This window comes from Hippoglossus stenolepis, chromosome 22, assembly GCF_022539355.2.
Source record: "Hippoglossus stenolepis isolate QCI-W04-F060 chromosome 22, HSTE1.2, whole genome shotgun sequence".
Lineage (NCBI taxonomy): Eukaryota > Metazoa > Chordata > Actinopteri > Pleuronectiformes > Pleuronectidae > Hippoglossus > Hippoglossus stenolepis.
In genome coordinates this window covers 12,436,011-12,449,665 of record NC_061504.1, presented here as the reverse complement: position 1 = coordinate 12,449,665, position 13,655 = coordinate 12,436,011, and the positions used below count along the sequence as shown (strand labels likewise).

Sequence of the window (13,655 nt, the reverse complement as noted above, 5' to 3'; positions counted from 1 at the left end):
GGCGGAGATTATGATTTATATTGCAGCCAGCCACTGGGGAGCGATCCAGATGATTTGGCTTCACTTTTGGGACGCTATCATGTCGTCCATCTTTATTTACAGTCTACGGAGCCCATTAGCAGCTGTTTTTTGCAAACTTGCACCTCCATGTTTGCATTTTTAAAATATCTTCTATGCTGCCAAGACTCCGACATCGCTATTAATAATGTATTGAGACACGGTTGCTGCAGGGAGACCTGAGGCACCCGGGGATCAGCTGAGTAAGTTTCTCTCTGCGCGTGTCACCTGGACGACTTTGATTCCAACGGCAACGTCAGCGCTGAGGTTTCATTTACCCCGAAATCTGCAGCTTGTGTCAAATTAAATAAATGCAATTAAATTGAAGCTAAACCAACAACTTCAAAAGAGGTGTATTCTTGTCAGGGTTAGGGTTTATCAGATTTATCCTCAATTTTTACTTGCAGCCCTTTTTAAAATCCTCCACCTGATTAAAACAAGAGGGAATCTTTAATGTGTGCAACTTGTTGACCCCTGGCCAGCTTCGGTTTCCAAAACCAATACCCATCAGCCTCCTCTGCCTCCCTATTGGCTCGGAGGAGATCAATAACGAGAGGGGAGCAAGACCACAGCCACCTATTATAGATTATCTTAAACCATTAGATGTGATGGGGGGGTGGGTGTGAACGGTGCAGCGGTGGGATTAAGATGCACCTCAGTGGTGTATATGCAGAAGTGAAGTGTCATTGGTTGTTAAGTTTAACATCAAGCTTTTCCCAAAATGAGAAAAAGAGGAGACACGATTTTCCTGAGGGTCTTGTTATGCTTAAATTTCAAAAGTGGTAAGAAGAGACAGTGGTGACAGAAACAAACCCCCCACTGGGAATTGTTGGGCTTGAACCACATTTAGAAATGTGTATATATCTACGAGCAAGTTTCAAGAGGCGACGCTCAGCAACTCAAAAGAGGTGTGTGAATATTTCATGGGTTGCAAGTGAGAGAAAGAAATCTGCCGATATTCTTCATCTCATTCTCATATTAACTCGCTTCTCCTCTGCGATGAGATTCCCTGCAGCGTGTTCAGTGATAGGAGCTTCGTCACCTGACTTTCCTCTGCTGAACGCTTTAGCCCCTTTCAGCTCGTTGTTTTGGTTTCACACGCAGCAGTTTCAGTCTTGCTACTTCCAGCAGAAAAGCTCCTGTAAACACGCTGTGTGCTACTCGCTCTGCTACAAACAGCTGACAGACAAAATCACAGACAAGCTAAGCAGCTAATGATCCAACTGTTTCCCTCAAGGGGACTAAATCAGAGCTAAGAGGAGGTAATGGGATGTCTGCCGAATGTGCCAACAGCTTAAAATTACATTTTATTGCTCACTTCTAAGGTCGTAAATGGCCTCAGCTTTGACGATCAGAGCCCACACGTTATGGAATTTGCTCCCCATTGAACTAATTCTCTGTTTATCTTTTAAATCTCTGCTTTTTCTTTCAGTTGACAAATGATTGACATAGGCTCTTATTTACCTTGACTATCCCTTTTTTTTATCTGTTTGATTTGATCTATTTTTTCAATTTTCTCTGCTTTCTCTAGTTTTATCTGTTTCGTGTTATTTCTTCCTCATAAAACACTTTGTTGAGAAAAGTGGAACATAAATAAAGTTTATTTAAAAAAAAACATGTTTGCAATATCAAATTGGCAAGGTAGTGTGTGCTAAAAATCAATAATACTCGATTTTCAGCTCCTCCACGTATAATGTTATTATTATAAAATCATTTCTTTATGTTTATTTAAACCTATAAGATGGAATAAAACCAAAAGAGTGCACACCTCCACCAAGACTACATTTAAATTCACCAGATTTTTATCTAGATCTTCACCAAAATTATTTGTCTTATGAAGATCCATAAATTACTCTTAGAAATCAACAAAGGTGTTGAAAAACTTTATCGCAATGTGAAAGAAAGTGAAATAATAAAATCCCTGGATCCGCCCCCTGATCCGGTTCTACGTACCACATCATTCCACCAGGTTTCATGGTAATCTGTCTGGTAGTTGTTGTGCAATCCTGCTAAATAACAGACAAACAAAGGCAGATGAGAACACAACCTCCTCGGCGGATGTAACGAGTTTGTCTCATTTGGCGACTTTCAGTTTGTGTTCAACTTCTAACTTTAATTTAACTGAACAAACACTCATCATTTTGTTTCCAGTCATTTCCTATTGCTGCCTGTGAATGTTTCTTTAAGTGTAAAGACCTTCATCCATCACTGGGAATCCAATTAACACTTTATAACTGAGGGGAGCGAATACAGTGTGTGTGTGTGTGTGTGTGTGTGTGTGTGTGTGTGTGTCTGTGTGCGTGTGTGTGTTTAAACCCTCGACACCACCAGTCTAATTCTTTTTTAAAGCTCATTTTTAGTGTCATTACCTCCAGGTACACACAGGAAAGAAACAGGATTTTGGCTCAAGCGGCTTATTTATCAGCACATTAAGCTGTAAACACCTACAGCGCCTCATCTGTGTCGCAGGTCACAGGAACAGGCTTTTCACAGGAGCGTCACTAGTTTGTGGCTCTAAAGCAACACGAGGATGTGAAGTAAATGAATAAATCTTTCTTGCCTTCTCAGAAAACAGTGTATTTGTGATATTAGGAATAGTTAGTGGCTAAACTGGGCATATGTGTCATCCACTTTATTTTTCCAAGATTACAATTCATGGATCCAAGAAGCTGTTGAGCTTTAACTGACTCAACTTTCCTAATACAAATATTTTTTAAAATGAAATGAAATTTAGACTTTTTCGAGATACAGACACTGAGTTGAATTTCAGAAACTTTCAAAAAATCCAATGCACTTATTCATAATGTGTGAATTGTTCTTTTCTAACTGTGATCATGAGTTTCAAGTTACCAGGTAAAATAAATATATTTGTTTTCCTTTCAGACTTTTCAGTTTCAGAAAGGAACTTAAGGCTAATTATGATGCAGTTTGTTGTTACTTGTTTTTACTTTATATTTACCACAGTAGATGTATAATTGTGGACTGCCATCAAGTGGCACTATCAGTACAGCACAAGTGTGACCAGTGTGCTTACCGCCCCCCCCTCCCCATGAACCATCACTGACACTGACTGTGGTGCTCCTGGCACATCGAGCCACACTCGAACGTGCTTGTCATCGCAGCGTGTTTCATGGGAGGCCGCAGCGTCGTGACCTTTCGCACCGAATACAACAGCCGCCATCGTGTGGCGCTGACATGAGCGTCACATCTGGAACGTTTGCTCTGAGTGAAGGTCGCCCTCATCAGGACCTATTTATAGACGCAGCATGTGCCAGGACCTGGCATAACCGCCTCGCCGAGACTCAGTGCAAGGGCAGACAGGAGGTTGTGTATCGGCTTTGCAGCGTGAGCACAAATGTCAGCGTGACTAAACACAAACGCACGTCGATTTCACACTGCACACTGTGGACTGACAGGACGAGATTTTTCATCGTCCATATGTCACAACCCTCAGACGCTATTATCCCCCCTAAATTGTGTGGGTGTGTGTGTTTGTGAATCTTTAACATGCCGGAGCGACCAGCCGTTGAAACATAACCAGCCTATAAAGGCAAAAAGTGCAACAACTGAAGAGCACTCTGTGGGATCCTCAGGCTATTGTTGGTGTTACTGTCATACTTCACATAACAATGGCTGGGCAGCGACCACAGCCGGCCCACTGACACATAGCCCACAGCCCAGGGGAAGTATGCGATGTGTAGGACAGCGATACCAGTGGCTTGTGCTGTCCAGCTCAGGCTTTCGCTTTCCAAGCTCTGGGAGTACATGGAGTACAACAACGTGGCTTAAAATACTCGGGCCCAGGTGTTTCACCAGCTGCTGGAAAGTTACATCCACTGTGGTTTTTATTTCTTTCATCAGACGACTTTAAATAGAACTCAAGACCTACGCGAGTTCCTGGTAAACAGATAAATTTGCGTGTGTCTTTCATTTAGAAGAATGAGAGACTAAGAAAGTTTTCACACCTGAGTGTTCGGATCAAGGTTCATGTCTTTGTTTTCACATTGGAATTTAGGGAGCGGACTAAAGCCTCACATACTACCGTCATTTGGAAGGTTGTCGTTTCTCAGTTTGAATAGAGAAAAGGAATTAACTTCAAGCGACATATCATCAGAGGCTGCTAGCAATCCCGCGAGCCTGTAGACAACAGTCTCAACTTCCTGCAATTGTCCGAAAGTCTGATCCATCCCAAAAAAGTGTTTTCACACGGCACACGATCCGAACCATCGTTCAGTTTGATCCATAATTTCAGGTCCATTGGTCCGAGGCACCTTTCACACCTGTTACTAAACTGAAAAGTCCGACCTGCACAAGGTAGGCGTGAAAGCACCTGAGCAAAACTAATTCTTTTCTGATATATCTTTATTATATCAACAAACCCTAACTCCTCCTTTCATGAAGGTGTCAACAAGCTCTATTTAAACACTATGAAGGTTAATTTAGGCACAGAACATAACAACAGTCGTCCCCTTGCCTCGACTGTTCATCTTCCTTTTTTCAACCCGTCATCAGCTAAGCTGTTTTCCATCCTCTTACATGCCGCGCATAAACCACACGGGTGCCAACGAAATGAAACATGATAAAGTCAAAGTCAACAGATATAGAACATGAACGACTGAAACTGTTTATTCATCCACTTCAAATGTCTAAAGATGTCGTAAGAAAACACAACAAAAAGCAAACTCTTTAGTAATAAAAACTTGGGGTCTTTACTCGTCTTACACTTTGAGTCTTTGTTTAGAAAATGGTCATCAAGCGTATACTTGACTCCTACATTATGTCAATTAGCGTTTGGATACTTTCTATCTAGACCTTTTCCCCGCCTTTAATTGATCACTGTGTTCCGCCGGCTGTGTCGAACATCTTCTTGCGGCCCTCCATGCCTGACATGGCCTCCACGTTCTTACGCCAATCGCCCACTTCAGTCGTAAGCACCTGGGATTGAAGAGAGAAGTGAAATACAAATTAAAACATATCTTATTCCGTAGAGAAAAGAGACCTCTTGACGTGTGTATTTTTTCCCTATGCACTTGGAAGATCCACCCGACTGACAGACTGAAGCTCTGGGGGTCTCGAGTTACCTTGTCCGTTTTGACGTCCTCCTTCTTCACAGACTTGAGGTTGGCTCTGAGGTCCATGGAGCCCTTGTGTTTGGAGCCCAGGAGAGCTCTCATCATCTCGTCGGCTGACACCCTCACCTTCCTCAGGGCAGGCTTTTTGAACTTGCCTCCGAGGTCCTGTACTTTCAACTTCAGCTCATGGATCTAAAAAAAGAATGCACCAGAAGCTACAATGAAAATGTCAACGTGCATTAATGCCTCTGGGGAGTTCTTCCTTTTACTGGCCAAGCCTTCTCTTTTTTTTTTTAAAGAAATACAGTTGCTAAAAGTGCGATCTTAAAGTATTGTGCTAGACAAAGTGGCAGAAGTTCAAGCAAACTTTCAACTTTCATGTTCAAAGTTCATGTTTTAAGGTTTGACTCTCTGGATTGAAGCCAGGGAAAGAAACTTTTCATTTCAAGATATTGTCTGAGCTGTGCGAGATAAGACGAATGTGTGCTTGGTGCGGGAGGATGTTCAGAGAGACTCACATCTTTGTTGTGCTTGCCCACTTTGTATTCACAGTCGTACCGCTCCTCATCCACAACATCAATTTGAGAATATAGCTGCTTGCATATTTTCTGGGAAAAAAAAAAACAGATTTCAATCATATTATTTAAATCTAATGAGACATCTTATTACATATTCTGAAATGGTCACGTGTGGTTTATGACCCTTACTTGTAGCTCGTCCAGGGACGCTCCGGAAAGTTTCAAAGGGGGCAACTTCTCTGCGATTTGACGGACTTTCTCTTCCTCCCTATCCTGCCTCTCCCTCTCCAAATCCTCACAGGCTCGAGTGAGGAGAAGCATCTGATTGGACAGAACAAATATCAATCAAAACAAGGCATGGCAATCAGAGGAGGTCCACTGCTATTCCAAGTGATTTTAGCATTAGAATAAATGACCATATTATTAATATTGAGCTTGAATTGTATGAAAACATAATTATTTAATGGAATAATAGTTTTAAATGAGATCCAGTGCAATATTTTCAAGTAATCGGAACATGATGATTTGTGGCCAGAAGTTTTTCTGAGTGGGCCGTGGTGGTATCACAGATATTATATAGGACTATTATATACATAATTTAAATTTTCTTGTATGTCATAACAACTAACCTTGAGGGAGAGCTTACGAGAAGCTGTAATCTTCGACTTCGGCTGCGGAAAAACATCTTTGTCAATATTTTTTCACAGTGCAAAAGACAATTAAATCAAACAGTTAATGTAAGTTTGTCAAATGGAAAACATCAAATGTAGGAGAGTGGACACCAAAAAAAAAAATCATATCAAATGCACAAGTTTGATTTGCTTCTTTCAACCGACATTATAAAACTTCAGACATTCCTTCAGGACCCAAAATATGTTCCTGCTCAGCTGACCAGCAGCAAAATGTCCAATATGCCCCGTACATGTGTTGTCAAATATATATGGAAAGACTAGTGAGCGTCCAACTCGGCACCACTCACTGCAGCCGCGCATGTGAAAAGATAAAACTTTATTATTAGGATGAAGTCAAGGGGAAAGCTCTCAGGGATGCTGATAACGGCTCAGGAAGATAACCACTGCCAGGTCTTTGCCATGTAGGACGGCGCGTCCCCTCTCTGTGCACGCAGGATTAGCACCGTGGAATATGACTGACTCACCTTTTCCCCTTTGGGATTCATGGCTGCGAGTCTGTCGGGCTCCTGAAACAGCAAACAGGGTGAAAGGAAGCGCAGGATGAGGATACAGCCAATCAACTATGAGAATATACGTAGCTCATACAATCAAATATGTATAGAAGGAATATTCTTACCTCACTGTACTTTAACAGAAACAAACAACACATAGGAGGACGTGTATTAGTACAGTTTAAGGATAATGAGTCACCCCACTGAACCATAATGTAATCTGACCCACGGAGGCCCTTGCATAGCAGCATCCTCTGACGAGAGGATTAAAGTAGGAATATGACGAGAACAATGCCCTGCACTATATTCAGCATCGTCTCACTTTCTGGCAGCGTGAGTAATGACAGCTCAACAGCTTTGTGAAAAGCTACAGGATCCGTATCTGACAGCTGTTACAATCCGGACAGCAGCAGCGGAAAAGAAGAAGATTTAGCAGATCATGTCTGAGACTGATCTTTGTTTTACTTACTGTGCATGTTCAGGGCTACTCACAAAGTTTGACCCACATAAAACTGGTACAAGTTTATCAATGATATATTAATTAACTTCTGAAATATCGAAATAGTACAACTCATTCAGTCTTCTTTATCACTGGCAAAACACTGTCAGAAATCAAATACATTTATAGCATATAATACGTACATAGGTTTAAATACTACAATATTACCACAAATAATACAATAAATGTGTTACCTGCGAATGTGAACGAGGGTCTGCAGACGGGAGGGGAGTCAAACAGCGGCAGCCGAAGACAATGGGCGGCTTTTTATGTGAGCTGCTGTGTGACGAGCGGACAGCAGATATAACGTCTGGCCCCTGGAATGTGCTGGCACGAGACCAAGGATGAAATATCACCTCCCCCGAAACCGGGACAACACCAGGGACGTGTGATGACAAATAATGAGCGTTAAACTAAATGGCATAGTCCAGATATCGCTGCTTGCTGGGTGAAATAATTTCTATTTCTCCATGGAATGACGGGGAAATTACATTAATTCATCTCTCGGTCGCTAATATTGACAACGTTGCCGTCACATTGAGTTTTAACTTACAGAGAAAGTTTGACGGTGGGAGGCTTATTTGTTTTCTCGTTGCCTGTTTCCTCAGCTTATAGCACAAATACTGGAAAATGGTTAATGAAGGTAACAAAATCACTAAAATCGCTAAGAAAATAACTTTAAGATCTGTTTAAAGTTATTTTTGAATGATCGATGTAAAACCACGTTGGTTAAGATTAAAAGAAAATCATGGTTTTGCTTGCTTACCAATAAAAGTGTTGTTTCTTTAGTCACTACTGACTTTTATTGTATTAAACCAGACCAATATCTTTCTTTAACCATGTGGTGACCATGAATGGTTGAATAATGCCGGGAGTCATAATAAGTAGATAAACTTGCAAAATACATTAATATAACAACATTCTCTTTTTAATATTATCGTTATTATGTTGACAGAAAACATAAAAAGGCTTTTGGACATTACATTTCCTTCCATGTATTTGCTGTAAAATACATGGATGGTAGGTTCATTAGTTTAGTTTGATTAATTAGAGTTGTAGTTAATTAGACTGCATCAGCAACAAAACTAATAAGTCTGTACGATACGTCATTGGTTTAATGGACTACAATTATGATCAGATATTACTGAAAACATGGCCTGTTCTCTGAGCAATTACACAGCTGATACAGTATAAAACACACCCGGAGCCCTCGTGCATAGCAAAAGCATTGAATCACATTTTAAGAATAGGTCGGGCTCCTTTCTGTGATCCTCCCTGGACAATAACGTGGGGGCGGGACCAGAACGTCTGTGCACGTGTCGCTCTGTGATTTTGTGACTCATCAAACTTGGTGAAGTGCTGCATTCTGATATCTTTTAATTTCATGTGAGACATGGACATGGACATTCAGGTGACTGTGGCAGCACCAAATGATCTGTTCTTCAAGTTTTCTCGGAGCCTCTGACTCCTCCTCAGCCTCACGTCTTCGTCCGGTTTATATTTACATGTGTGTTTTTCTGTTTGTCTCTGCACTCAACAATTCCTTGGCGTGGCTTTGTCAAGATTTCAAGGCGCGGGCGCTAATCTCCGCCTGAGCTCTGACGCTTCGTGCAAATCACTCAGTCCCTCAGCATCGAGTTTCTTCTCTCTCGGCCGGCTTACGCTGGAATGAAGCTGCTCAGAGTGCTAAGATGTTTTTTGGTAAACTGAGCATTAAGGACATCATCAACAACAGTCTATGTTGACCTCTGCTCTCAGTGGGTTGTAAGAGCTCCTCGGATATTAGAAACTACAGTGAACATTAATGAGAAGATCTGAATGCAACGGGTTCAAACTTAGTGAAGTCACTTCTTGGGCCTGTTCTTCTCTCTTTTTCTGGTTTATCTAAATACCGTTCTTTATACATTCAGTTCCTTATTGGGGAAAATACGTGTGTGAGCTATGTGGACGCGTTTAGTTTTATTATCCAGACAACTAACAAATGATGAATTACATTTGAATGCACAGTTAATGGCCACTTGAAAGTCTTTGTTCGATCGATATCCTGATATCTTTCTGCTTTGCCTCTTTTATTATTAATGAAGACATGAGTTGAGCCGGTTCACCTCCTCAGGGACAGTCCAAAGCAAATACAATAAAATTTAAAGCCCTTTTTTAAAGTGAAACACAAGGTTCAGCTCTCGCTCATAATTTCTGTAAAGTCTCTTTTAAACAAGCGTTTGACAACTTTAATAAATCCTCAGACACAGGCCTCCGAGACATTTCACTTTAAATTAATTTCCCCTCGATTTCATAAGCTACTTTGGATCAGTTTTCTCTAATACTATATATTAACCACACTATATATTATCTCGGCTTATGCATATCATAACTGCCAAAATGACCATTAGTGACCAGCCTCATGGCATATTTAAGATGACCTTTGGTGACCTAATTTATAGGTATCAGTCTCCGAAGGTCCGGATGTCAGAGCCACAAATCTGAGCTCAACACTGTGCTCGTCTCCCACACCAAAACCGTGAAGAGACCTTCATCCTGTGTCTTATCTCCTTGGATTTTACCCTTTACCTTCACTAAATCTGCATAGAAGCACACGCCTGCGAATGTTTCCTTGTCATTCCCTCTAAAGAATGCTCTTCGCATGCTGTATGATTGTCTGACCTTCCTTGCAAGGGAATAAAGTACACTTAAATGACTCTGATTCTCAGATCTCTTTTATTTCAGGAGCGCCGCGAGGTCAAATTTCCATCAGAGCAAACACCGGCAAAGTTCCCGGTTATCTTTGTGCCGCATCACAACAAGCAGCCACGAGCAATGAAAGGCAATAACAGACGGAGGAAGACGCCAGGGACAACAAATGTTCTGTCATCTTTTTTTTGTCTCGGTGATCCTCAGCAGGTGTGGGAGCTATTTCAGATGCAACCCAACGCCCTTCTGTCTCCGCTCAGACACATACACGCAAATGAAAGAAGCCACGCGGCCTCTGTATCGGGGGAACCTGCTGGCAATGCACTTTCTGCTGCTTTCATAATCAGGTTGGTTGACGGCTCAATGTGTTGCCTCCGTGGTTCCCCTCATGTTGTCCTTAATCGTGGCTAATGAGCTCAGGCTGAACCTTTGGGACGGACGGAGAGAAAAGGGACGTGGGTGCAGCCGCAGGATCCGACCGGCTGTGATCTTCCCGGGTTTTAATCCGTCCTCACCTCTCTTGTGAAGCGTTATTTGTTTGGCCAGTTGTCGCTGCGTAATCCATGTTAACCCATGGTCATGACCCGACCAGCTCAGACCCCAAAGTCAATATCTACTCACCTCATGGCTGTGTTATCACTTTAAGCCACTTTGTACTGTACATGTCACGACCTGAATAGTGAACAAGTCCATTAGGCTATAGAATATATATGATGGGTAGAGAGAAAAAGTTAAAGTATTTTCAGTATTTCAATATTATTGATAATGTACTTTCATTTAAAAGTTAAACACAATAAGAATAAAACATAAAATAGTTTTTTTATATGCTGTGCAATTTATTATCGTGTTTTCAGGTTGTCTGTCCGTCCGTCCCATTGTTGTGAACAAGATATCTCAAAAACGCCTTGAGGTTAGTTCTTCAAATTTGGTACAAACGTTCAGTTGGACTCACGGATGAACTCTTTAGAATTTGGAGGTGAAAGGTCAATGATTAAGGTCACTGTACAAATCAGATTTATTTTTTTTTGCCTTGTGATCATGATAACTCAAGAACGCCTGCACGGAATCCTTTCAAATTTAATACAAATGTTCTTTTGACCTCATGGATGAACTGATTAGATTTGGGTGGTCAAAGGTCAAAGGTCACGGAAACCTCATATGAGGCAGAGGCATACTTCCGCACGCAGATTATTCTACTTATCAATGAAACTATCCAAAAGTATACAAGTAGTTAAAATTGTACATTAAAATGCTGTTTACACTTTAAGGCATCAGTGATATTCATACATTAATATGAATACATATTTATTCACCGTTCTGAAAGGGTCCTTCCTCCTTTGACTTCTTTCATTATTTTACCCTGAATACTGTTCTTTTCCTCAAGTATAACTTTGCTTGAGTGTGATTACATTGTAGTATTTCTACACAATTCACCCCACTCATGACTTTACGCTGATTATAAAACGCCAAACCATAGAAAGTCAGCTTAGTTTAGCATAAACACTGGAAACAGGTGGAAACAGTCAAAGAGGACAAGACGATCACAGAGATAATTTATGGAAAATGTATTATAATTATTATTCTCCATCTGTCCGTCCTCCTGCAACCCTGCCGGCCTCTCTCCTCTTGCATCTTGTGCAGTCCTCCATCTTTGTTGGACATGGAACGCAGTGAGCAGCTGACACATGACATCAGCCAAGTGGCCTCCCCTGGCATCCCTCTGCCCTCTGCGGTCTGACCTTGACGCTGCCCTCCAAGGTTCCCAATAGGCTTCAGTGGAAACCCTGAGTGGCCCACTATCTCAGCTACCCTCACTGTTATCCGCCTGTATATCCAGTCAAAAGGATATTCATACAATATGCATCTATATAATATCCTCACTGATAATAGCTGAGGAATGTCGGCTGCTATATACATATATATGGGGCTGCATGGTGGTGCAGTGGTCTGGCTTGTATGTTCTGTTCTATCTATTAGAATAATTGTGTTTTTGATGAGCAAACAAATAATTAACACAAAACCTGCAGGAATTCTTTCAGTCCAAGACCTTCTTCTTCTTGATTAGACAATAAAAGCAACTGATTTTAATAATATAATGCACACACACACATATACACAAAGCCTTGCAGGACATTTATATATACATTCAAACAGAATCTTGTCCCTAACCTGATCCTAAATTACTCTTGAATCAAGTTCCTAATTGGGTCTTGCAAATTTCTTCCTTTTTGACATTTAAAAGTAAATTTAAATTGTATTTTACAATACTCTTTATGCATTGTGGGTAGTTTCGTTGTCTAGAGATTGTGTGGTTCCTATTCATTAGTCTGAACATGATTTGGAGCAGATAAAACGCAGCACTGACGGTACCAACTTCTCACATCCAGAGAAAAAAGCAGAACAACAGTGAGTTGATAAGTTCAAGTCATTAAAAATACCACCCACACATTTTTTGGGGGAAAATAAAGCAGCGACAGTAACTGAACACTGACTTCGAGACATAGCTCAACAGAGCTTTCTTTCATATACTGAATTACCACAGGATAAGAACTAAAATAATTCAGTATTGTGGGGCAGAATGTGAATATGCTTCTTTAATTTGTAGAAAAATTAATTGGTGGAAAATGTGTTGAGATTGAAGCGTCTTCATTTAGTGCAGACAAAGTCCAGCAGGGGGCGGCAGCTCCTCGCATACAGATTTCTGGCAGCAGCAGTGAAGCACACTGATTGATTTTCAGCTTTTAATATAAGAAATGTTTAACTGTTGTTTTAATCTTTTTTCATGAGTTGTTTAAGTGAAAACAGGACCCTGGTCTCAGAAATCAGAAAATGTATAAATACATAAATGAAAAAAATGAATCACATCAGTCTTACAAATGTAGTTGTATAAAGGAGATACAAGAACAAAATAACAAAACAAAGACACCAGGAAAAAGAAAACAAATACACAGGAGGAACCATTAAAACCATATCCTATAAACGGAGGCTGTGGTTGAAGAGACCTCTGACCCCTGGGCACGTGGCCACTGGGCACATTTGTTAATCCGTCCAGTTTTGCACTCAAGAGGCAGAATGCCATCACAAGGCCTATGCCAGTGGCTGCAGTGGTTTATTGCTGTATCTTCTGCTCTGCATCAGCAGCTCTTGAAATGTAAATGTAAAACAGCAGTATGAAGACGAGGCTTTAGAGGCCTCAGTAATTATTCATGATGCCACATTTTCAACCTCCTCACCCCCACGGAGCACGAGGGCTGGTGACACACGTTGTCTCTTTTATATTTCATGTGATAGTATTTGATGAGTCATGAATATGTACAAAATATACCAGTTGATCAAATGATGCAGCATATTTTTGTTTTTCATAATGTCAGCTCTGTCCTGCTCTTTGTTCGTTTTGGTCAAGTTTGGACCACGACTAATGATTATATTCAACATTGACAGATGTGCCTATTATTTTGTTCAATTATTCAATGATTGATTAGTTTACAACTGGATGAGTGCGATACACATGAAAATATATATTTTTTAAATTCGCAGCTCTTTATCCTTATATTAAAATCCTCGTGTTTTGTCATAGTTGCAGATTAAATATATGAGAAATCGATGGAAGAGTGATACACCTTTAAGAAGATTACGTC

General features: G+C 40.8%; 1 protein-coding gene across 3 annotated transcripts; it reads right to left on the bottom strand.

The window, feature by feature from the left end:
• Nucleotides 1-4,667: 4,667 nt before the first annotated feature.
• Nucleotides 4,668-7,647, bottom strand: LOC118101882 (troponin I, slow skeletal muscle). 3 transcript variants are annotated; one of them, XM_035147927.2, is made up of 8 exons: nt 7,524-7,645; nt 6,956-6,964; nt 6,804-6,845; nt 6,277-6,318; nt 5,837-5,968; nt 5,648-5,737; nt 5,139-5,321; nt 4,668-4,992 (listed from the first exon to the last, which is right to left on the bottom strand). In XM_035147927.2, exons 3-8 carry the CDS (start codon nt 6,822-6,824, stop codon nt 4,891-4,893), a joined length of 570 nt encoding a protein of 189 aa, XP_035003818.1. In that variant the 5' UTR covers nt 6,825-6,845; nt 6,956-6,964; nt 7,524-7,645; the 3' UTR covers nt 4,668-4,890. The 3 variants fall into 3 exon arrangements, with proteins under 3 accessions (XP_035003818.1, XP_035003821.1, XP_035003820.1); XM_035147930.2 differs by having other exon boundaries at nt 6,956-6,959; nt 7,524-7,622; XM_035147929.2 differs by lacking the exon at nt 6,956-6,964 and having other exon boundaries at nt 7,524-7,647.
• Nucleotides 7,648-13,655: the final 6,008 nt, after the last annotated feature.